Source organism: Wolffia australiana, chromosome 18, assembly GCF_029677425.1.
Source record: "Wolffia australiana isolate 7733 chromosome 18, ASM2967742v1".
Classification (NCBI taxonomy): domain Eukaryota; kingdom Viridiplantae; phylum Streptophyta; class Magnoliopsida; order Alismatales; family Araceae; genus Wolffia; species Wolffia australiana.
In genome coordinates, this window is record NC_135852.1 from 11,481,081 (window position 1) to 11,492,036 (window position 10,956).

The 10,956-nt window shown below is 43.7% G+C and overlaps 1 protein-coding gene across 1 annotated transcript; it reads left to right on the forward strand.

Moving 5' to 3' along the window:
* The first annotated feature begins 1,382 nt into the window (after positions 1-1,382).
* LOC144715144 (uncharacterized) lies at positions 1,383-3,206 on the forward strand. The gene has a single exon (XM_078590041.1). It carries the CDS (start codon positions 1,562-1,564, stop codon positions 2,954-2,956), a length of 1,395 nt encoding a protein of 464 aa, XP_078446167.1. The 5' UTR covers positions 1,383-1,561; the 3' UTR covers positions 2,957-3,206.
* Positions 3,207-10,956: the final 7,750 nt, after the last annotated feature.

A 10,956-nucleotide genomic window follows, 5' to 3' on the forward strand; every position in this document is an offset into this window, starting at 1 on the left:
TGATAACACCTTGATTAGTGATTGCTCTTGCGTGATGAATAAGAGGGAAGAAACTTAGGTTGCTCTTCATAAATCTCATTTCCGACAATATCAGAATCAATAGTAAGTAATTGAAGGCGTCGTAAATCAAAACCTAAATTATCTTCTTCAACTAAACTTAATAAACACATACCCTCACCATTATCAATAAGATCGCTTATAGTATTGGAAATTTATTTCATTTTCTCCAACATTTAAGGTTATAAATCCCACATCCCAATCCGTTACAGCTCTAGCGATGGCTAAAAATGATATTCCTAAAATTATAGGGGCATGACTAATATTCCTGATATTTGCATATCAACAACTAAAAAATCAACAAGGAGTTGATACTTTTTTGATTTTATTATCACATCTTCTAACTTCCCGTGTGGTTCCTTAATTGACTCATCGGCTAATTGAAGTACTAATATTAGTGGCTCTAAATATCCAAATTCAAATTTATTATATAGAGCTTTAGGCATTACAGTAACACTAGCTCCTGAATCTAACACAGATCTACTAAAAATCATTCCTTCAATTTCACACTTGATCGACGGGGCTCTTGGATCTCTTCTTTTCCTAGGTATTTCATTCAATAGGATTGAACTAAAACTTTCAAAAAGATGTCCTCTCTATGTTTTCCTGATGGGTGTAAGAAGTTCGTTAACAAACTTTGCATATGAAGGAAAATTTTGAATAGTGATCTTTCTATCTTTAAGGGATTCTAAAATATGTGAATCTTTAGGTTTCTCTTTTGAAGACTTAAAAGCACCAGGAAAAGGAATGGGAGGAATGTAGTCCTTAGATATGGTTTTGATCTCTTTAGGATTTTACTGGTATCCTCTGCACTCTCTTTTTCCATATTTCTATCCTTTGTTGTAAAACTTCTATCGGTTTCTCATCTCCTTTAGATTCAATTGGGTCAACTAGTATCTTACCACTCCTAAGGTTAGATATTGCATTCACATTATTGTCATAATTTCTTCCTCCACATCATTAAAGAAAGGATTCTCCTTAGATGAAGAATGCTCTACGTAGAAGCAATATTATATTGAAATATGAATTTCCTTGGTATGTATCAGTCAAAAATGATGAAGTGAGTTGCCAATCAGATCCGAACATCTGGAATTTCTTTGATGTGCAGGTTGAACTAGGCGGAAGAAACGTACGCCAATTCATTAATTTGCAATCGTCGGCGAGAAGAACCTCGAGGAAAGATGACGCTACAGGAACATTCACTCTCAGCGGTCGTACAGCTATCGTCTCATCGAGTTTTTGAGTCCTCCCAGCCGCCGTACGTACCGCCCACATCGACTCGGCGATCGCACGTGCTTAGATTCGAATCATCAGGCAAAGAAGACCGATCGAGCGAGATAGAGCGACAAAGAAAGGCACTCGGTGGATTCGAGGACTGCTAAGGAAGAGAGCAGCGTCTTACCGCGGTCCGGGGCTGGACGGCAAGCCAGCAGCGGCTTTATCGTTTGGGGCCGCGGCGACATCCCGATCTAGCTCCTTCCCTCGGCCCGCCGCGAACGAGTCCATGACCACTCCTCAACCGCAGGATTCCCTGCCGCAGTCGAGGTTTCCCCCATCTTCTCAATGTCCTATTTCCTCTTCTCCTATGGCTTCTGCTCCCGCAGCTTCTTCCCCCTCAGCGATTCCATCCTCTCAAGAGACGTCTCCCCATCAGACTCAGCCTGCCGCTCCCTTCCTTTCCCCTGTTTCCGCCTCAGACCGTTGCCTCGCCTCAAACCCTAATCGCCTCAATCCTCGTGATCCTTCCGTGCCAGTCCCCGAATCCGATGCGCCGGGGGTGCCCCTCTCCAGCGGTCCTTCTAAGATTCCTTTCCGCCCGAGAAAGGCGAGGAAGCTCGCCGCTACCGGCTGCCCCGCAAAGCAAGAGACGGAGGACAAGGCGGAGGTCGCCTCCCGGGAAGGGAACAAAGGCGCGATGGGGTCCGTGGTGGTGGTGCACCGCTATCCGCGCTCGGTCTATCTCCTGCCGCCGCGTCCCTTGTCGGCGCAGGGCGAGGTCGCCGCCGCCATCGGACACCTGCGCGCCGCCGATCCCCATTTGGCACAAATCATCGACGCCAACGAGGCGCCCGTCTTCCAGAGCCTACACCCTCCCTTCCACTCCCTCACACGCAGTATCCTCTACCAGCAGCTCGCCTTCAAGGCCGCCGCCTCCATCTACTCCCGTTTCCTCGCTCTCTGCGGCGGCGAGGACGGCGTCGTCCCCGACGTCGTCCTGAGCCTCAGCGCTCATCAGCTACGCCAAATTGGGGTGTCCGCCCGCAAGGCCAGCTACCTCCACGACCTCGCCAACAAGTACCGGAACGGCATTCTCTCCGATTCGTCCATCGTCGCCATGGACGACAAGTCCCTCTTCGCCATGCTCAACATGGTGAAGGGCATCGGGGCCTGGTCCGTCCACATGTTCATGATTTTCTCGCTTCACCGTCCGGATGTTCTTCCGGTTGGAGACGTGGGCGTGCGCAAGGGAGTGCAGCTCCTGTACAGCCTCGACGCGCTCCCCAGGCCGTCGCAGATGGAGCACATTTGTGAAAGCTGGAAGCCTTACCGCTCGGTGGGCTCCTGGTACATGTGGCGCTTGGTAGAAACCAAGGGCATGCCCGCGGCTCTGGCGACAGTCTCCTCCGGTGGTTCTACTGGAATGCTCGCCGCCGCCACCGGCGTTGGTGGCAGCGGCAGAGGAGGACACATCGCGGCATCGCCCATCGTTGGAGTTTCATCGGCTCTTACTCCACATCTTCGGCATCAACTGCCCCAGCAGCACACTCATTTGCATCCGCAGCAGCAAACTTTACACCGGCTCCAGCAGCAGCACCAGCATCAGGCACAGCACCAGCATCAACTACAGATGCAATCTCAGCTTGTTGACGCAATTCACAGCATCCCTAACCTTGGTTGAGGTTCTGGATGTCTCAGTCTCTTCGTCATATTTTGCCGGAGGGAGATAAGCTTTCCATCTTGTCACTCTCATGTTAATTCCACTTAACCGACGCACTTCAGCCCTTTTGATGTTGTACTTGCCTTGGGGAAGCTCCTCAGCCATGTGAGAATGCAAATTTCTTTCCGTGGCCAGCTTTATTTCCTGAAAAGCTTCATCCTGCATCTCTTGATGATTATTCGGGAAAATATATTTCTTTGGATTTGGATCATTCCTAATGATGATGAAACATAAATATCCCATGCTTGTGCTCTCGGCACTGCCTCAATAAAAGCACTGAAAACTAGCAAATCATCGAGGAGAAGCAGTGCCATTAGAAGCTCAGCTATATATCCTTAACTTCAGCCATTTACTCTGTAGTTTCCGTCGTGCCACTGAATTATAAGGATCATGAGAATTTCTGTGCACGGGACGTTGCTTTATGGCATGCAGACACCACAGGGTCAATATTGATTGCTTCATCCTGGTCGGACGTTTGTGTTTCAACCTCATAAAAGTTGTTGCCCATATGGCTACTTGAGTAACTTTTTTATCTTCAAGGATAATGATTTTCTTTTGCGTAAAATTTTTCACTCTAATCATTCCCAAGTCTCAAGGCCTGTTCCATGCTCGACTGAATAAGTCCCTAAGTGGAGAACAATGACATTGTGATATCTACTTTATTTCTCTTCCAACATCTTGACTATTTTTTGTTATCAAGAGTTAGTTTTTCCTAATGCGTTAAAATGATATGCTGCTAAACTATTTTATGATCTTCTTGCTGCCGTTTATTATTCTGTTCCCATCCTTCATTGCTTTGTTTTTTTCTCTCCTCCATTCGTTTGGAGGCTGAAATCCGCAATACAGAAGGTTTTTGAAGTCCAGGAGTGTCATTCTCAGGAAGATCAATGTCCACGTCATAACCCTAGAATGAAGGGAAACGGCCATGCAGAATATTTGGGCTAACCGCCCCAGTTATCTGACACCCTTTTCTCCATGAATGCTTCCTTTCTTTTTTATTTCTTTCAGTAAATGTCACAAGAACGGCCAAAATAAATCCCCTTTGTTGGTAAGAAATTGTGCAGTCATTTTAGCAAACGGTTCATTGATCGAAAATAAACTTTTGAACTCTCTTCAAAGGTATAACTCGAATAGGGGTTGAATCCACAGAAAACATGGGTTGACTTCTAAAAGGGTTCGCGTTGGCAACAAAATCAATTAGAATAAAAATAGTAATAATTGGAATAAATTATATAATTTTATATATCAGAAGAATGGTTGTAAATCAGAAGTAAACCAAGATACACAAAAATATGACTCAAAATCTATGGAGAAATCAGCGAGAAAGACAACTCATTCAAATGCAATGACCTGATCAACTCACTTTTTGAGAGATAATTTTCATGGTTTTAATAATTTTTATAAAAAAGACAATATAGGTGAAATGAGGGTTAAAAAGATACTAAAATGTTACAAAAGCCACATTTTATAAAACCAGACAAACAAATGATAATTATCATATAAGATGATTTTTTTGGAATAAATATGTAATTTCTATGAATTTTCAAAGCCAGTGCATCGAAAAGTCAGTCAAAATCAAAGAATTGAGCAACCAAATAGTGTTGGAATTGGACAAGTAAGGTATGGATCAAGAGATTTGGAAGAGAAGATTAAAAATATGCTTAAATCATGCAAATCATGAGTATTTCATTATGGCTCTTGAAAGTTTAACTCCTAAAAGTATTGAATCACGTGAGAATGTGGTGGTCAAGCAATGATTTGGAGGGGGGCCAAACATCAACAGAAAATGGGCAAATATTATATCCACAGAAAGAATACTTAAAAAAAAATATTACCACAAAATAGTATTGCCACAAAACTTATTGTGATGATGTGGGGGCTAAGTAATGAGAAATATTTCCAATTCTCTCTAATTAAATTTAATTATCCAGATACAAAGACAGAATTAGTAACTCTTTTGAAGCCCAACTTTCCAAAAACTTAGGCCTTTAATCAAGCGCAAAGCTTGAAAATCATATTCCTAATAATTAGGACTCAGGAGATTTCAGACTTTTTGCGACGATTCTCTCATCTCTTTTGATGGATTGACAAGGACTTTGCTCCGGGATGAGAGTTACCAAGTTAAAGAGCGATTTCACAAAATTTTTCTGCAAAGAGAAACATTGCCCAAATGATTCATGAATTGGAAAGTGATGCTTATCAGTTCAAGAGACCACTGCGGAACAGAGCACCCATTCTCTAAAAACAATTTTAAATTGTTTTAGACTACAACATTGATATATCAATGTTTTCTCCTATAAGTTCACCATGAAGAAAGATACATATAGATTTGAATTAATTGGCCATGAGTTAAATTACTTGAGGTTTCCTCATAAAGTTTTCCATATATGAACTCCAGAAATCTAGGCCTTCAGAGGGAATCAGATGGTTGAGAAGGTTCTGCTTTGCACCATGTTTGCCTCTTGAAAACAATTCTGGTTTATTATATCTTCATCCGGTGCATCTGTTGAGCCGACATGCGTATCTATGACTGTATAATGATAAATTAAGTTAGAGATCTAGATTTTATGTCTGGTGGTGAATAAGTTTGTCTCCGTAAGAACTTGTTATTAGAGATAAGTTTAATTTAGATGATAATAGGAAATATAATAATTACATTAACATAAATATATAATAAGGACAATAGTAATTCTAGTTAAGCTATATATTCATGTGATAGTTGAAGATGGCATATGGGATCACTCAAATATAAAATAGAAAAACGAATATTATCTCTAAAGTGTGGCAGGAAGACTTAAAACTAACCGGTAGATAAAACAGAGAAAAGAGAACAATAGGAAAACGTTGTTTGTAGAGGAAATATTTGTTAATATTTTAACAAATGTGAGGAAGTGGATATGCATGGAAAAAACTATTAATATTGTTATAATAAAATAGAGAGTTTTTAGAGAGTAGAAAATATATATTTAATTTTTAATAAGATACAAGATCAGAGAAAAATAGAAAATATGACATGGGGAGAGGAAGAGTAGATTATCAAGAAATAATGAAAAGAGTTCAAACAAAAAAATAATGAGGCTATTTAAGGGAATGATTATATGTTTACAAATATAGATTTAGGTAATTATTTAAGATAATACTATTATCAGAGTCAATGGGATATAGTAAATGTCTCTCTTTGTTTCATTAAATGCATGAATTAGATTATTTCCACAAATTCAATTTGAAACTGCTTTGGCCTTAATCAATCTGATTCAAAGAGTAAAACTACTTTCATCCAGAATAAATTGAAAAGGGACCATCTTGACATGATATTAATGATAAAGCGACAGGGGTGATGGTCGGCACCACATGCCTTTGGCATGTGATAATATGTAATTTATAGTATTACTTTCATATATATTGCATTTTTATTTTGCAGTTAAATGATTATAATTCCACCTTTCATACCAAAAAATAAAAAAAAACGTGTCTTAATTATATTATCCTGAATTTTCCTGATTTTTTTGGATTTTTGAGAACAACATGAAGAAAAGGGCTCTTAACTTTCTCTTCATAGTCTTATTTTATTAAAGTTTTTGCTATGTTCACTTATTTTGGAGGAGGAGAGGGGTTTTTGCAATTTTACACTTGTAAGGGGCATATATCCTAATAGTTCTAGGGGGCGTCCAAATAAATTTTTGCAAAAACGGAGGGTTTTTTCTGTAAATTTTGTCGAGAGAGAGAAATCCAAAAGGATCAAATGCCTTAGATTGCTCTAGATTAAAAAATTAATATCTGAGGATCCAACCGTCCGATTGAGCTCAAATTTTGAGGGCTAGTTTTTCATTGTATCATATTTCCATCCGTGTGGATGGATTGACAAAAGGAGACCTGAAACTAAAGAAAATGAAGGAATAATTAGGGGCGAAAGTGGAACTGTCTCACCCCTTTACCTTAGGTATAAAGCTCTATTTTTCTTTCTTTTTTCATTCTTGGATGCTCTAACACAATCTGCAATCAGAGGGAAGCTCTCCTTGGATCAGCTACTGTCCTGGTATTTTATTTGATTTTTATTTTCCATCTTCATTTATCTTGATTTGTGGTTTCCTAAATCGCCTTGGCTAGGGGTGAAATGTACTAGCTCTTGTCTTGATTCAATGAGGAATATAGTTAATTATAAAATTATATTGTCAGATAGAAGAATATTATACAAATTAGATGAATTATCTGTTCCTCACTTACCTCTAAATCTCCACATTTTCACCAACTATTACTGTTTAAAAACCCTATATTAAGTACTCTCTTTATCTCATTACACTTCTGATTCTATATCTTCTTTTAAGGATCACGGTGAATGAAATGAGGACCTATATTCTCTTAAATTTCTCTCACCTCTCCTATCTCCCTCTTCTCAATTGTCTTATTATCTCAAAGGATCTATCCTTTATTAAGAAATAATTCCTACTTAGCCTTGGAAATATGATCTTAACTAAAGTTCATTATAATCAAGAATAAATATACTAAAACTACATTCTAAATTGCTTTACTTAAATCCTTGAACTCTGCCTCCATGTGGACGACCCCTCTACTCATCACGTACATCTTATGATAGAGGGTTTATTATAAATATTATCGTATAAGTTGATTACAAACAACAATAATAATTAACCTAGTTAGTTACAATAAAATTCAGCTTATCGGCACGCTGCACTTGCTCCTTCTCTCTATGTTGGCACAATCAGTGTCTTCTTCAAGCTTCTTTATTGTCTCCCTGACATTCACAAGCTATCACAAAACTGTCATTATATTGATGGGGATATTCAAACTATAGGGTGGGCCCCAAGTGATGCAGGACCACGTCAAGGACGAGATTTGGCCGTCACCGAGGGTTCATACTCGGTGTCGGTAGCGTCAGGGCGCGACGAATACTCTAGGGGGTTCGTCGGGCACAGGTCTCCTACGAGGATGATCTACAATGAAATGGTCGGGTCGGGGGAGTTAAATGTGCAGCTGCCGACAAGCTGAAGGGGTGCCGACGTCCGGGACTTGACGGAGTCACCCGGAGACGGATAGGTAAGCCTCCTGACCCTCGTCCGAAGGGACGAGGTCGCTACGGCACCGAACGGGGTATACCCCGCCGGATTGTGCTCGCACGTGACGGGCAAACCTGACTTGCACCAAACCAGGAGAGACGCTCAAGTATACGTAGTTTTCACTCGACCTCACGCACTCACCTACGTCTAACCCGAGCGCGGAGGAGGCAAAAGAAGGTGTACTGCAAGAAATAAAAGATGGGTTATGAGCAGTGCACATGGTTGCCGTCTCAGGTCCGGGCGTCGTCCTGGGCAAGTTGATTGACCGAGATCCCGGTTGCTGAGAGGTGTAGCTCGGTAGACCTGGTTGACGGCTGACTCGGTGCGTCGGGTCGGCCGGGCGTGGTCAGTATGTTGCTCGGTCAGAAGGGTGTGGCGCGGACGAGCGGGGTCTGGCAGCGGCGCGGCACAGAGACAGGGCACGTCAAGAGTGGCGCAGGATGCACTCGGCGGCACTTCGTGACTGCAGAGTGTCCGGTCGCGGGGGAAGCAAGCCCATGGCGCTAACTTGATCAATGCAGGGAGCCCACGTGGGGTAAGGCGGGCGCACACAATTTGGCCGGCGGATTGCAGCCTCAGGTGGCGCGGGGTGCCGGGACAAGTCGTACCAGCGCAGCTTCGAGGCACACCACAGACACGGGCGTGCGGCAGGGCGCGTGGTGCAACCCGGGGCTTTCCCACCTAGAGGAACAGAGGATTTGCGCAGGCCGGAACGAGTTCGGGTTGGAGGTGTCGATGAAGCACAACCGAGGGGTAGCCGGAGTAAGTAATCAACGGGAACGACCGTCAGACGACGGTCTTCCGGTTCAGTAGCGGATGGGGTACTTCAGCCGAACAGGATGAGGGCGGCGTGTGGCACCGTCGTTTCAACAGAAGTCGGGGAAACGCCTGCTGGTGTGGCGGACAAGCGAAGGAGATGACCGGTCGACCAGGATCGTGGCGCGACGGCTGTTCGACCCTCGAAGGTCAACCCCGGCCTGGGACGTGGGGTGCCGAAGGAAGAAGTCCGGGGGCACGGGGCGGCGCTGTGACGACCAGGAGGAAGGCCGAAACTGTGGGCGAGGGACGCTCACTCGAGGAGTTCAAGCGCGCGCTTGCGAGAGTCGGTGGGCCAGGCCGTGGTGCAACAACGGGTGATGTCAATCTCAGACCTCGGCAGAGGGAAGCGGTGGCCGGACCTTGCTAGCGTCACTGGGACGGCAGGTCACAGCAAGCGGCGTCTTGATAGTCGCCCACGAGCAACCGAGGCACGCGATGGTATCTCGCGCGGCCGGCGCAGGCACGACAGGCGGGCGCGATGGCAGTCCAACGTAGTAGCGGCGAGACCGCTCCGTTTCATTCTGCCCAGTCGGTACTCCGCGCGTGGACGGCGCAGATTGGCGAGGGGGCGCCGGTGGCGCCTGCGAACGGCGGCGGCCGGCCTGAGTTCCTCTGTATCTCTTCTTCTTCCTGCGGTTTCCTTCCTCTTCCACGTTGGGGTATCGTAACCCTAATTCTTCCTCACGAAACAAGCTTCTTCAGGACTCCCAGTTCAACGAAACATTCTTTTTTCAACAAAAAAACATCGTATCTGGTTTAGGGCAACCCTCTTCCCTTATATATGGGGGAAGTGGGGTGACCTGCTTACAACCAAAAGAAGAAGAAAAGAAAACCAAGGATAACATAAGGGGAAATCCTATGACCTAGGACCAAGGGAGTAAACAGCATGGGAGACCAGGAGAACAAAACGAACACAGGGAGGGGGGAGGGGAGATCCTTATATGGTCGAACCTCCCTCCGTACATGTGATCACAGTGCGTAAGAAAACACGAACGACGGAGTATGAGACTGAAAACAACGGGTAAACGAAGACGTAAAGATGAAGATAAAGAGTTCGTTACCCGGAATACTTGAATCCGGGCGTCGTACCGTCACCTTGGCTTGCCGAGCGGGCTGAACGCGAACGGTCGGTGCTGTCGAGGGCGGCGGTGACGTCTCTGAAGACGTATCGGGGCTGGAGCTGGTGCTGGCGGGGACGACGGTGACGACTCCGAAGGCGTATCCGGGTTGTCGCCGGGGCTGCGCCATCACCAAGCCAATTAAGTAGTTCCAAGATGGGAGATGAATAAAAAAGGTTGCAAAACCCCCAAATTTAAGGATCGAGGAGGAGCCTCCATAAGCCTTCGATGGCATGGGAAACCTCTAAATGATATTTAGATTTCTGTACCATCTGATAGCAGAATTCCCATTGAGGGTTTGATAGCATTTTATACGATAAATAAAATTAAGCTTTTATAATTGTTTTCACGACATGTTTTTAGGTTTGTGCCAGAATATGCTTTTACAATTAATGCTTCATTTTTCTGAGCTCTATTTTTATATATTTTATCCATTTTTTAAGCTAATCCCACTTGACCCCTTAGACTCAAGTGGATTTCTCACGTCTTCTTGGATTTTTATTTTAAAAAATGGGGAATTGGAGAATTGGAGATAAAAAATGGGATGAAAGGAGAAACCTAAGCCATCTAATCGATAGTAAGAAGAGGCCCACACAGGAAGCCTACTTTAGGAGTCTATTCAAATCTGCTTAAGGACGGGACCGACTTATGCCAACAAATGTGGAACTAACTCATAATTTGAATTTGAAAGTCCTGTTTTCTAATATGGAAAGGAGAGAATGTGGTTCTAATTTCTAAACAAGTAATCCTATCCCTCCAAACACTTGGAATTAAACCCAATGGCTGGGAAAGTTAGGGCACTTATATTAACCTCTTCTTCCCTCTCTTTGTACCGAATCCTAGATTTGTACTTCCTACTTTTTGTAGGAGCCCTAGTGCATCAGACTTCTTTGCTCCATTCTTGATCTAAAAGAGTGTGGCATAGAGAGTTCAAGGGTCATCAAGATTC

What these genes read in the sequence shown, in the direction of transcription:
- LOC144715144 (XM_078590041.1), top strand. Translation starts at nt 1,562, where the DNA reads ATGACCACTCCTCAACCGCAGGATTCCCTGCCGCAGTCGAGGTTTCCC.